Source organism: Mus pahari, chromosome 6 (genome assembly GCF_900095145.1).
Source record: "Mus pahari chromosome 6, PAHARI_EIJ_v1.1, whole genome shotgun sequence".
NCBI classification, from domain to species: domain Eukaryota; kingdom Metazoa; phylum Chordata; class Mammalia; order Rodentia; family Muridae; genus Mus; species Mus pahari.
The window spans coordinates 81,813,334-81,826,326 of NC_034595.1; the positions used below are offsets into that span (position 1 = coordinate 81,813,334).

The 12,993-nt window shown below is 55.0% G+C and overlaps 1 protein-coding gene across 1 annotated transcript; it reads left to right on the top strand.

The window, feature by feature from the left end:
* Positions 1-2,457: 2,457 nt before the first annotated feature.
* Matn1 (matrilin 1) lies at positions 2,458-10,958 on the top strand. Its single transcript, XM_021200600.2, has 8 exons — positions 2,458-2,581; positions 3,818-4,164; positions 6,127-6,349; positions 7,041-7,166; positions 7,620-8,036; positions 8,621-8,773; positions 10,089-10,169; positions 10,706-10,958. Exons 1-8 carry the CDS (start codon positions 2,479-2,481, stop codon positions 10,753-10,755), a joined length of 1,500 nt encoding a protein of 499 aa, XP_021056259.1. The 5' UTR covers positions 2,458-2,478; the 3' UTR covers positions 10,756-10,958.
* Positions 10,959-12,993: the final 2,035 nt, after the last annotated feature.

The following is a 12,993-nucleotide window of genomic DNA, read 5'->3' on the forward strand; positions in this document are numbered from 1 at the left end:
GAGAGAGAGAGAGAGAGAGAGAGAGAGAGAGAGAGAGAGAGAGAGAGAACTCTGAATGTAGTGGCTCACACCTTGTGATTTCAGCACAAAGCTCAGCAAAGCTGAGGCAGGGGGATTGTTGTGAGTTGGAGGCCATCCTGTGCTAAAGGGTGAGACTGTCTCGGAAAGGTTAGAAAAAAAAAATAGTAAAGATTTGTTTTGGGATTTAGAGTATTGCCAGTGATGGGCGGTGGGTTCGGGAACCCATGGCTGCAGGGGGGGCCAGGCTTCTTGATCTGAGACAGGAGGCGATTGGCTCACTGGGCTCCTCTTCCTCAGACACACTTTGGTAGAGACAGTCACTCTCTCCCGTGAGCCAACAGAGGCACCGCAGGTTTCTGGGAGGCTGTTAGGCGAGGCCAGGGAAAACGTTTCACATTTTAAAAACACAAATATTTCTTTTTCTGTCCTCAATGTATAAGTTGAACTTCCAGGTGCCCCAGCTGTGGGGCCCCATGGTGGAATGTGAAAGCTGCCCTTCTCTCTGCAGCCCGCTTCGTTCCTGAAAGCCTACCTGTGGCATATTTTGGGACTCTGCTAACGAGGAGAGAAAGACACAGAGCCGGCGCCTGTGCTGCTCCTGGGGACACAGACCGGCCATTCAGAAGGGAGCTGAAAGGGCGGTTTCACGGGTACAGCTGGGCCCAGCAACGGGGCTCTGTCCCTTGAACCACAGAATGGGCGCTGGCTCAAGCTCTGCCCTGCCAAGGGCCACACACCAGAACATACACCTCTCACCGTGGCCACCGTCACTGCCACCATTGCTGCCCCCTGTGTGACCTAGATGGGACCCCATTCATTACTACCTTCTGTTAACTTCTTCGTTTGCTTGGCACTGTCCTTGGGCCTCAGGGTCAGGAAGGGGACGGAGATAGAAGAGACCTCCGGGCCAGAATGGCAAGGACAGCCATGGAGCACAATTTGAGAGAAAGGATATTTGCTGCAATTTCTGGGACCATGCAGCCACTCTGGAGAAGAGAGACCTCCAAGCAGTGGAAGGGGGGGTCTGCAGTACAGACCATTCAGAAGGGAGCTGAGATGCAGAGGGCTGAGAACTGGGGACCAACGGAACCCAAATGGGAGAAGACAAAGAGAAGTTTGTCTTTAACATAACTACAGAAGGGAAAGTGCCTTGACTCTGCCCTTGAACCAACTGTGTGACTTCAGGCTAGTTAGTTAACCTCTCTGGGCTTCCGCTTTGGCATATGGAAAGTGGCCCGATAGATCCTATCTCTCTGCTCGCCTCGCAGGTATGTGGGATGTGAAGGATGATGTTATGGTCGCTGAAGATATAACAGTGGACTAGATCAGCTATGCCCGAGGACCTCCTTTTAAACCAGTCTGCGCTCTTTCCCTTCCAAAACGAAGTGCACATGGTCTTTCCTTGCAACAGTGGCAATCCCCTGCCTCATCTTCCTTCTCCAGTCTTCTTGCTGCCTCCCCATGTAATCTCACAAGACTTGCTTGCTTTGTTGTGAGGATTAGCAAAGATAGTTCAGGAAATTCCTCTAGCTGGCTCTATGAGATAGCGCTGACACCGGCTCTCCTCCCCGATGAGGGATGAGGCACAGAGAGGGGCAGCAAGCTGCCCAAGGTCACACAGGTACATGATCTGGCTCCCATGTCTGCCCCTAGCCAGTCCCTCCCCCAGCTCCCCATTCTCCCCCACACTAAGCACAGCCATGCTACTTGGTTGCTATTAAGATCTGGGAGAATCATTCTGGGCTGGAGCTAGTAAGAGGAAAATACTGGGAAGTCGGCTCTGCTCATGCGAAGGCCCAGCGGTCTTTTGTAGAGAATGGGTACAGCTGGAGAAGGTGTGTGTGTGTGTGTGTGTGTGTGTGTGTGTGTGAGTGTGTGTGTGAGAGTGTGTGTGAGTGTGTGTGTGAGTGTGAGAGTATGTGTGTGAGAGTGTGTGTGAGTGTGTGAGAGAGTGTGTGTGAGTGTGTGTGAGTGTGAGTGTGTGAGTGTGAGTGTGTATGAGTATGTGAGTGTGAGTGTGTGAGTGTGAGTGTGTATGAGTATGTGAGTGTGAGTGTGTGAGTGTGAGTGAGTGTGTGTGAGTGTGTGTGTGTGTGTATGCACGTGACTAGGAAGCATATTTAGTGAGAAACCTGGGCTTGGGATTCCCGGTAGGGAGGACTTGGGTGTGGGATGAGGGGCAGTGCAGGGCTCAAGTGTCCCTGAGCGGTAGGTCCAAGTCAGCACGGGCTCTGGCCAGAGGAGCCGCCCCCACCCACCTGAGATTTCCTGAATTCCAGCTGTGGCTCTGGTTCCTTCTGCAGGCAAAGGGGCCCTTGTGGTCAGCTGCCTCTACTCCCCCTTTCAGACACACACCTCCATTCAGGCTGGCCCCGCCCCTGGGGGTTGATAAGGCATTCTCCCCCTCTGGTCCCCTCCAGTGTGCTGCTGCCGCTGGCTGTCCGAGTTGCTGCAACCATGAAGGTCACCTCCGGTCCAGCCTTTGCTCTCTGTAGCCTGCTCCTCCTGCTGCTGCTGCTACAGGTCCCTGACAGCCTTGCTCTTGCCCCCCAGCCTAGAGGTAAGGAGACCGTGGATGATGGGGACACTGGATCTGTGACCCTTGACAAATGGCCTGTGTGGGGGGGGAGCTGAGCACAGAGACAGATGGAGGCTAAGTGGGAATCAGGGTTGGAGGGTGTCGGCTCAGGGAGGGCAGTGGAGATAATGGTATTAGTGAGAGCCACCGGGACAGGTGACCCTCAGGGCCACACATGCCACAGGGACCAGAAGCTCCCCAAGAGTCAGCCAGAGTCAGGAGCGGTGCCAGGCCCAGGGCTCTGTGAGTGCGACGCAGGACTGGACTCGCAGGGACCATGCTCTGGCAGCCCCAGTCTGCGCCATGAGGTAGCCCCAGAGCCACAAGGGGTCAGGTTCTGAGTCTCGGGTATGGTCAACTCTACCTCTGGATCCCACTTCTCTAGTTGGAGGCTGAGCAGGCAGGGAACATCTGTCACCGTAGATAGAGAACATGCCTAAGGAAGGTCTCCCAAGAAACCCAGATGCCAGGACTTTGAGGCACATCTTTCCTTTTCTGGTCCTTTGTACCCAACAGGGAATGGACTTGTTCCTAGGTGGCAAGGGCTGGGCAGGGCAGCCTGTCACAGAACCCAGCTCTGCCATAGGAACAGACATCCATTCTCAGCTTAGTCTCCTTTTGTACGGATGGGAAATGGGGTTCAAAAATGTGCTACCCGCTTCCCCGGGGCCACAGAGCGGACGAGCCAGGGTCTGAGCCCATGCCTGTCCCATCCACTGCTGACACCTCCCAGTCATGGGTGCTGCCTTGCTGGAGATCCGGGGGAACATTGTTTCTAGGGTCGGGGTGTCTTGGGGCCCACCTGGCAAGGGTGACAAGGTGGCACCAGGAATTCCTGCTTCTTTCCTGTTCCGGGAGGGAAGTGGCTCCAAATTTGCTGATGGGGAGACAGTGGGTACCCTGATGACCCTTAAGGCTGTGCCAGCCTTAGTCCCCCCCCCCCCCCGGCTAACGTTCTGCCAGCAAGCCAGGCTAGTCTCCACATGCCTTTGCTTGTTCTTGGAGGTTCCTGCAAAGAGGAGCAGGGAAGAAGTATGTGGTCTAAGACCAGAGGGGTCTCCCGGCTTCCTCCCCACGGGCTGAGCCACATGCCTGAGACTATACCCTGAGCTGAGGACCTACCTAGGTCACTGATACCCAGTCTGGGCTCTCTGGAGCCCAAGGCCACACCTCTGATATCTGTCCTTACTCTCTGTCTCCCCACTGTCCCCCTCTTAGGGCACCTCTGCCGGACCCGGCCCACGGACCTGGTGTTTGTTGTCGATAGCTCTCGCAGCGTGAGACCCGTGGAGTTTGAGAAGGTGAAGGTGTTCCTGTCTCAGGTCATTGAGTCACTGGATGTGGGGCCCAATGCCACGAGGGTGGGCTTGGTCAACTACGCCAGCACTGTGAAACCAGAGTTCCCGCTCCGGGCGCACGGCTCCAAGGCCTCGCTGCTGCAAGCTGTGCGTCGCATCCAGCCGCTGTCCACGGGTACCATGACTGGCCTGGCTCTGCAATTCGCCATCACCAAGGCCTTGAGTGATGCTGAGGGTGGACGCGCCAGATCTCCCGACATCAGCAAGGTATGGAGCACCGGATGGTTGGAGTCTGGGATGAAGCCGTAGGGTTCTCTGGGCCTCTCTGTTCAGAGCAACTGTTTTAGAAACGAGAGAGTCATTGCAAACATTACTCTGTAGAAGTGGCGGTGCTAGGGTTGAGATCTTCCCTCGAGCAGAGAGGGGCGAGCCAGGTGCTTATATTGTGAAGGTAAGAACTCCCCTGCCTTGCTGTCCCATACTAACACTGGCCACCGAGAGAATGCGCTATTCTTAAGCACAATGCCTCAGTTTCCCCACCTATGAAGTGGAGCACTGATAATCTCTCTTGTAGTTCAGCTCAGTAGCGTGCCTGGTACCCAGCATGCACCAGTGTACTTTGCCAGCCTGTGCTTGGGAAGGCGAGACAGTCCCGAGTCACCACGGCGGGTTCCAGAGGCGTGTGGAACCGACACATTGTCTTTTCTCTGAGGCCATCTCAGCTCTCGTTGGCCTGGGAAGTCACCATTTACCTGCCCCAGACCCTGGTCCAGGGAATCACCCCATCCTTAATCCCTTCTGCACCCGACTTTTTAGCACACTGTAGACTATTGCTGGAGCCGAAAGTGCCATTTTACATATGGGGAAACCAGGGTAGAGAAATCATCAACAACTTGCCCAAATTCTCAGTGGCAGAAGTGTTCAGTGACTGTGACACAGGGCCCTAGCCATGTCTAGCCACCAGAGAAGTGAGACCAGATAGCTGCTGGTCTGATCTGTGGTGCCGCTCAAATGATTTAGCTAGAGATCCTGGGCTTGGAGCTGATGGCCATGCTTAGAGGATGGAATAGCTCCCGGTGATGCTGATGGAGAGAGGTGGTGATAGCGTGCATATCTCTAGAGCAAACTGTTTCCCTTTGATCAGACTGGTGGCCTGAGCAGGCAGGCGAGGACAGGAGGTGACAGGGAGGCTGCTGGGAGTGGGCACCTTCTGTGGTCTTAAGGTGGGGCTGTAGCTCAGAGAGAGAAACCCCAGGGGGCTGCGTTGAGTGTGACAGCTCAGAGTCAGGGCTAGGTTTTACCCCAGGTCCCTGGAGGGCGGGATGTGCAGAATCACTCCCTAGGGGACTATGTGCTGTGTTCTAAAATAACACTTGACCCCTTGGGGCTCCTGCTGGTGAGTCATCTCACTCACCCTGGCCCCACGCCTTTCCACAGAGGCAGAGACCCACGGTCAGCAAAGAGGGTCCCAAGGCAGGAGCCCCACTTCTGGCCCAGACCTGCTCTAACTACTTTACAGCCAGGCACCAGGGCACAGGGCAAGAGGGTCTGTGGGAGGGGGGCAATCGGCAGTCCTTTCTTCTCCGAAAGGGGTAGGTGTCATCCTAGGTAGTAAAGGAGGACAAAAGGACATTTTCTTTCAGTGATTCTCTGGATTTGGGATGTTGATCTTCTGGGTCCAAGGCAACACATCCTGAGGCTCCCACCCTCATTCGTATGCCTCGGGTTCCCTCTGGTGATCATTTTGGAGAACTACACTTCACGGGTTTAGTTTCTTGTCTGGGAGATTTCACCCACGCTGACCACGGGGATCTCGGGGAGATCAGAGGCCGTCGTTTCAGCAGCTCGAGCCCCCAGAAAGCTTGAATGTGAGGAAGGCACAGCCCTGTTTGCAGAGTTTCTGTTTGCAGAGTCTCAGGAGGTGAGACGCCACAACCTGCCTGATGGAGAAGTCCTCAGAGGCAGAGTTGGGAGACATCTTAGCCCTCAACTCCCTCTGTAAGAAGAAGCCGATAGCCTTCCTGACTCTTGGGATCTATTTCCTGGTGTGTGTGTGTGTGTGTGTGTGTGTGTGTGTGTGTGTGCGTGCGCGCGCGCGCGCGTCCTGGCTGCCACCAGCCCGGTGCCCATGAGCGAATTGCGCTGCCTCTTAGACTTCCGGCTCCTCTGTCAGCAGTCCTGACGGCTTGCTGGAGCTGGTTTTCACATGCCCCCCCCCCCCACGTGCAGGTTGTCATCGTGGTGACTGATGGGAGGCCCCAGGACAGCGTGCGGGACGTGTCTGAGCGCGCGAGGGCCAGTGGCATTGAGCTGTTCGCCATCGGCGTGGGCCGCGTGGACAAGGCTACGCTGCGACAGATCGCTAGCGAGCCGCAGGACGAGCACGTGGATTACGTGGAGAGCTACAATGTCATCGAGAAGCTGGCCAAGAAGTTCCAAGAAGCCTTCTGCGGTTCGCGGCCGGGAGGGGCGGAGCCGAGAGGCCTAGGGGCGGGGCTTAGACAGAGGGGTTGACCCTGGGCTTGACTAATTCTGGGGATCTGTGGTGCCAATCTCAAGAGCCCAGCGGGGATGGTGGAGTTGGGGTGAAGCAGGGATGGAGACAAGAGAATAAGTGTGGGAGGGCAGGTCTGGGGGGCAGAGCATTGCAGGAGTGGCAGGGTGGGCTTTGGGCGGGACTAGGTTGGAGGTGGACTGGAACAGGGTGACCGGCTAGGGACTGGCGAGATCAGAGAGCCAGGTCGCTTAGTGGGTGTCTGTTAGCATAAATATCAGGAACTGTTAGCATCAGTTCAGGGGTGAGGCCGAGGGTTAAGGCCTCCATGACTTAGGAGTGGAACTCAGAACAGAACAGCCAAAGGGGCCCTGCTCCCGTGGCCATTATCCTCCCGGGCCTTTGGTTTTAGCAGCAACATTAGCCCCTTCTTTGGGCCCTTTATTCTGACTGTAGTGATTCCACCCTGGGCTGAGAGTGTGGGATCTGGGATCTATCCAGTTTGTGTGTGTGTGTGTGTGTGTGTATGTGTGTTTCATTTTCCTTGAATGTGCAAAAGGACCGATCTTCATGGTCAGAGAGAAGCATTTTGGCCACGATGTCCGAGCATTTGTGACTGTGATATCTGAACCTCCTCTTCTCTCCCCAGTGGTGTCCGACCTGTGTGCCACAGGGGATCACGATTGTGAGCAGCTGTGCGTCAGTTCTCCTGGCTCCTACACCTGTGCCTGCCATGAGGGCTTCACCCTGAACAGCGACGGCAAGACCTGCAATGGTGAGTGGGCTGGGGGCAGGGGCGAGGTGGGAGATGGCGGGGACCGGCTGCTCCCCAGGACACCCATCTGAGACACCCCGCTCGGCTTCTGGACCAGTCTACAAGGCAGACAGCTGCCTTCTGGTAGGCAGAGCCTGTTAACTGTGGAAGGTTCTCTCCTGACTCCAGACCTTCTCAACACACTAGGTGGTGGGTGTGTGAGGTAGCAGGAGGCACAGATCCTGAGGTAAAATCTTGGTGCCACTGGTTTTGAGTTGTGTCATTTACCAGATGTTTCCTGATAGGAACATGGGACCAGGAGCTCTGGCTTTGTAGAGGGAATCCTGAGATCCAGAGATACAAGATAGCACTGAGCCCAGTGCTAGTCCGTGGTTGAGTGTCCAGCCAATAGTGGCCACCGATGATGAATAGTCTCAAGCTTTCTCTCCTTGTCACCGTGTCCTCCCTCCACAGTCTGCCATGGCGGTGGAAGCGGCGCGGCCACCGACCTGGTCTTCCTCATCGACGGATCCAAGAGCGTGCGGCCTGAGAACTTTGAGCTGGTGAAGAAGTTCATCAACCAGATTGTGGACACGCTGGATGTGTCCGACAGGCTGGCTCAGGTGGGGCTGGTGCAGTATTCAAGCTCCATTCGCCAGGAGTTCCCGCTCGGCCGCTTCCACACCAAGAAGGACATTAAGGCCGCGGTGCGGAACATGTCCTACATGGAGAAAGGCACCATGACTGGCGCCGCCCTGAAGTATCTCATAGACAATTCTTTCACCGTGTCCAGCGGGGCAAGGCCTGGAGCCCAGAAGGTGGGCATCGTCTTCACCGATGGCCGGAGCCAGGACTACATTAATGACGCCGCCAGGAAGGCCAAGGACCTTGGTATGTGCTGCCCTCCTAGGCTTGGGACCCCACTGATGGCCAGGGACACCCATGGGCACAGTTTTACGTAGCTCGGTTCAATGACTTATGATTAATGTTTTAAACCCAGATCATTTCAAATAGGGAGGTGTTCGTTAGGCCAATTCTCTCTTCTATCAACGACACAGCTGTGGCCCCTGATAACCAAGTGGCTTTTCCTGTAGTCCTTTTGTTTTGCTGAAGACTTACAACTTCCCCAGCAGAATGTTGGTCCCCAAGAATGCACCGAGTGTTGGAAGATGAGTCCACTCTGAGACAGCTCGTACCATTTTATCTAAATGAGGGGAATAGTAACCCCCAGGTAGATGTTTTGAGCATAAACATCACCAAACAGGGACACACAGCAGAACCTCGGGAAAATGTAGATTTGTTCTCGATACAGGCACAGTGCCTGCAATCCCAGCAGCTGCCACCAGGAAGTATCTTGTGCAGGTTGACTGTGTATCTTGGGCAGGTTGTCCATCTAGGCATTTCTTGGGAGGTGCGGCTGCCCATGCGCCTGCCTGCCCCGGAGGCCAGCCTTGTGTGTTTGAATCCTCCGACAGGCTTTAAGATGTTTGCGGTGGGCGTGGGCAATGCTGTGGAGGATGAGCTGAGGGAGATTGCCTCCGAGCCGGTGGCAGACCACTACTTTTACACGGCTGACTTCAAGACCATCAACCAGATTGGCAAAAAGCTGCAGAAAAAAATCTGTGTGGGTGAGTGAGGTCGGAGGGACCCTGCTTGAAAGAGAGCCACCCTAGGCCAGAGGTGGGATGGGTAAATCAGAGAGTGCTACACCGAGGGATGACAGCACCTGAGGTGGGCTGGCTGGCTCACTACCAGCCGAGACATGCTGGCCCCGCCTCTTTGACCAGTTCTGTACCCAGCGTTCTGTGTATTCTGTCATCTGCCCAGTTTGGTAGGAAGATTGGGATCTATTGTTTAGACAGAGGGGAGGGACCACTCTTGATTGTTGGGGAGTCAAAATCGAACCCTGCTGTCTTCCTGATTCTCCTGATGTCTTGGCCCATGGGTCTGATCCTGGTGGCGAAAAGTCTGGCTTCCTGGGCAATGAGGAAACATAGGTTACCACGTTTTGCAAGCATGAGTTCTATCCCCCAAAGCTACCTAAGATATCAAACAAACAAAACCAAAACAAAGCAGCCAGAGGACTGAAGGGATGGCTCAATGGTTAAGGACACTGGGGGCTCTTCCAGAGGACCTGGGTTTGATTCCCAGCATCCACGTGGCGACTCACAACTGTCTGTAACTACAGTTCTAGAAGGTCTGACCAGCCCCCGAGGACAGTGCATGGACGCAGATTACATACATACAATATATGCAGACAGAACACTCACATACATAGAGACTGAATTTGAAAAGCCAGGTGTGGCATGCTTCTAAACCAAAGGGAGAGGGAGGGGAGGGGGAGGGGGAGACAAAGAGAGAGACACACACACAGAAAGAGAGAGAGAGAGAGAGAGAGAGAGAGAGAGAGATCCCTTGGGCTTGTTAATTAGCCAGTCTAACCTACGAGCTTTAAGACAAAGCCCTGGTCTCAAGAAAGTAGGTAGGTGTCACTTGAGCAATGACACCCACCACATGTACATTTGTGCACACAGGAACATCTATACACATATGTAAACACATGCACACATATGTGTGCGTGCACACACACACAGACATGCATATACAGGCATACACATAGACACACACACACACACACACACACACACTCCAGATGTCAGACCCAGATGTGCCTTCAGCATATCATGTGACTGGCATATCCCCACACAGCAGGGGCTTAGCTCAGTTCCCTGAGGGCTGGGCTCTGAGGACATTCCAAGCTCACTCCTCATTGCTCCTCCTGTGCCATCTAGAGACTCTGATGTCCTCCTCCTTCTGTTCCACCTTCTGTCCTGCCAGATCACACCACACCCCAATCTCCCGTGTGTCAGTGCCAGCAATGACTGGCCACCTCCCAACCCTTGCTCAGCATGGGTTCCCCCCCGCCCCTTCTCTCCTCTGCAGAGGAGGACCCGTGTGCTTGTGAGTCCATACTGAGATTTGAGGCCAAGGTGGAGGGTCTTCTGCAGGCCCTGACCAGGAAACATATCCTTTCTCAGGCTGTGGAGGGCAGGAGTGGGGAGGGCTGGAGGAGCACAGAGGGCCAGGATGTGGGGGTCATCCCTCAGAGAGGTCTGGCTTTAGGTGTTGCCTAAAGCTCGGGGCAGCCTCCTCCTGCTAAGGCCTGGATTCTAGCTAGATAGGCTAGTACCTGCCTGGTGATAGACCTTGTCAAACTCAGAGAAACCGGGGCAGACGCCAAGTTCTACAGATGGGATACATAGAGTTCTGGACACGTCCCCGCCCACCCCAAATATGGAGCTTATGGGGTCATTTCTCAGGCGCCTGGTGGCATGGGGAACCCCAGCCCTTACTCAGAAGTGGACCGTGCCCTGATATCTCCCCAGCCTTAGACAGCACCTGGTAGGGATTCCCCAGGACTAAGCCTGAGGATGATCACAGCTGAGTACTTCTGCTGGAGGTGGAGGGAGGGAAAGTCATGGATTTGGCTCCTGGGAGAAAACCAGAAACCGTCACTCTCATCTCTGACCAAGTACACCCGCCCTTAACTCCACGTCCACTGGAAGCTGTGAGCGGGCGGCTGGCTGTCCTGGAGAACAGAATCATCTAAGGACCCTGGCGGCCTGGCCGCTTCCCACCCAATGCATGGTTCTCAGAATCCTGGGAATGGCCCCCTGTAGCTGGGGTTAGCCTGGTTTTGCTGCTTTAGCAAGGGAGCCTGCAGGCCCCCCCCCCCGGCTGCAGGTCTCCCCAGCTGTCCTGGGGCCGGGAGCAGGAGGGGACGCGTGCTTGTGTGTGCTGGGAGTGTGTGATGATGGTGGCCGTGAGCATGTGTGTGCCTGATCGTGATCATGTGTTTTCTGGAGGCAGGGTGTGCGCACGGGTGAAAACGCAGAGAAGAGGTATGCGAGCGAGCGACTGTTTTCGTTAGTTTTCCAACTGTAGCTTAATATATTCCTGTTTTGTTTCCTCCAGTTAATTCTTTACCCAGCCAGTTCTTGACTCTGAGTGAAAAAAATTTTTCTTTTGTTGTTGTTCCTTGAGAAAAAACCCTGGAGCTGGAGAGTTTGCTCAGCGGTTAAGAGCTCTGACTGCTCCTTCTAAGGTCCTGAGTTCAAATCCCAGCAACCACATGGTGGCTCACAACCATCCGTAACAAGATCTGACACCCTCTTTTGGTGTGGCTGAAGTCAGCTACAGTATACTTACATGTAATAAATAAATCTAAAAAAAAAAAAAAAACCCCAAACAATTAAATGTGGTTCACTGTACACCCTGGATGGAATTAGAGGTGGTGACTGGGGACCAGGAGGAAGGAAGATGTGGATGCGGGTCACACACACACACACACACACACACACACACACACACACACACACGGGGATGCTGTGATGGAGTGGCTGTGGGGACAGTGACGTGGTGCTGATGAAGGTGACAGTGGCCACACCAAAACCTCACGTCCTGCCTGCAGAGCCTCATGTTCATCCCTGTGGCCTCGGTCAGCACTCCCTGTAACCAGCTGAGAAGGCTCACGCAGCGCCCCCAGGTTATGAACGGGAAGGCTGAACACAGTGGCGAGGTTCCTATCTGTGGGTTGGTCCTTGCATCAGGACTTGGGGACAGCAAAAGAATGTGGTGCTTCAGGGGCAGGTGGAGGTCGCAGTAAAGAATCGTCCGCTCAAGCATTCATTTTTCAGGTATTAAGTGTGTACCCAGCCTCCACATCGGGCAGGACGGGGAGGGTGGCCTTGAGAGGGACTTGGTGTCTTTACCGAGTCTTCACATTAACCCCTGGTCCTAGCTGGAGGGGAATCTGGCTTTAGGCGCCAAGGTCTGTGTCTCTCCGGGGTATCTGGGAAACCCTGGGGTGGGCGCTTTCCAGTCGGGTTGATGGAGAGGTCCGCTGAGCCTGGGTCGGCCTGGACCTCTTTTTGTTGTCTGCTGCTTTGGAAACGCCATCTTCTTGTGTGTCCCACAATTATAATAGCCACCCGGTACAGACACACACGCCTGATCCCTGTCCCATGGCTGCTTTCCTGGGATCAGCCAGCCGCACTCTGAGCTCCAGTCCTTTCCTCGCTGACCTTGGGGGGGGGGGGCGAGGCGCGGGGCGGGTGGAAGCTCCTCCTCCGTTGGTTCCCAAATCCTGGCTTCCTTACCTCTCCCCTACCTGCTGACTTGGTAAGGCCTGTTCTCAGCTGTGGAAAGGAAATCCGAGCCCTGTAGCCTGGCCTACCAACAATGTAGAGGAACATTACCCAGCCTCAGCAACTCCCCTGGGCCTCTGGCTGACTGGCCTGCACAGGCTGGGCTGCTGGGGCCTCTCCTATGGGCCAGGAGCCCACCCCTGCATGTGCACTTTGGCTTGCCCCGTGCTTGTTCCTCATGGGGGAATGCGGTGCACTGGGGACTTGCCAGCAGAGCCCTCTGGCCTTTCATGGGATGCCTGTGCCCAGGGCTTCTGGAGAGTGGATGACAGGGTTCGGAAGCTGCAGTTTCTCTACGTTAGCCTTGTCTGCGTTCCTTGCTGCGCCAGCCTGTAGATCCCAGGGCTCAGGTATCACGGAGAAGCGAGCACAGAGGCTTTTGGGACAGCGGTTGTCTCCACAACTCAGTCATTCAACAAATGCAGTGGACCCAGGCCAGGCGCTGTGGAGAGAATGAAGCCGAAAAGAACAGAAGAGGTTGGGTGACTCTGCAGCCTCGCTTTGCCAATGTTAGGCGATCCTGGACCAATTATGGGTCTTGGGCCCTCCTCAGTGAAATGGAGAGAGGCTCAAGGCCCTTTTCAAAGACCCTAAACGGAAGCAAACAAGTAGAGAAGCACCCATGGGCACTGCCCGTGCCT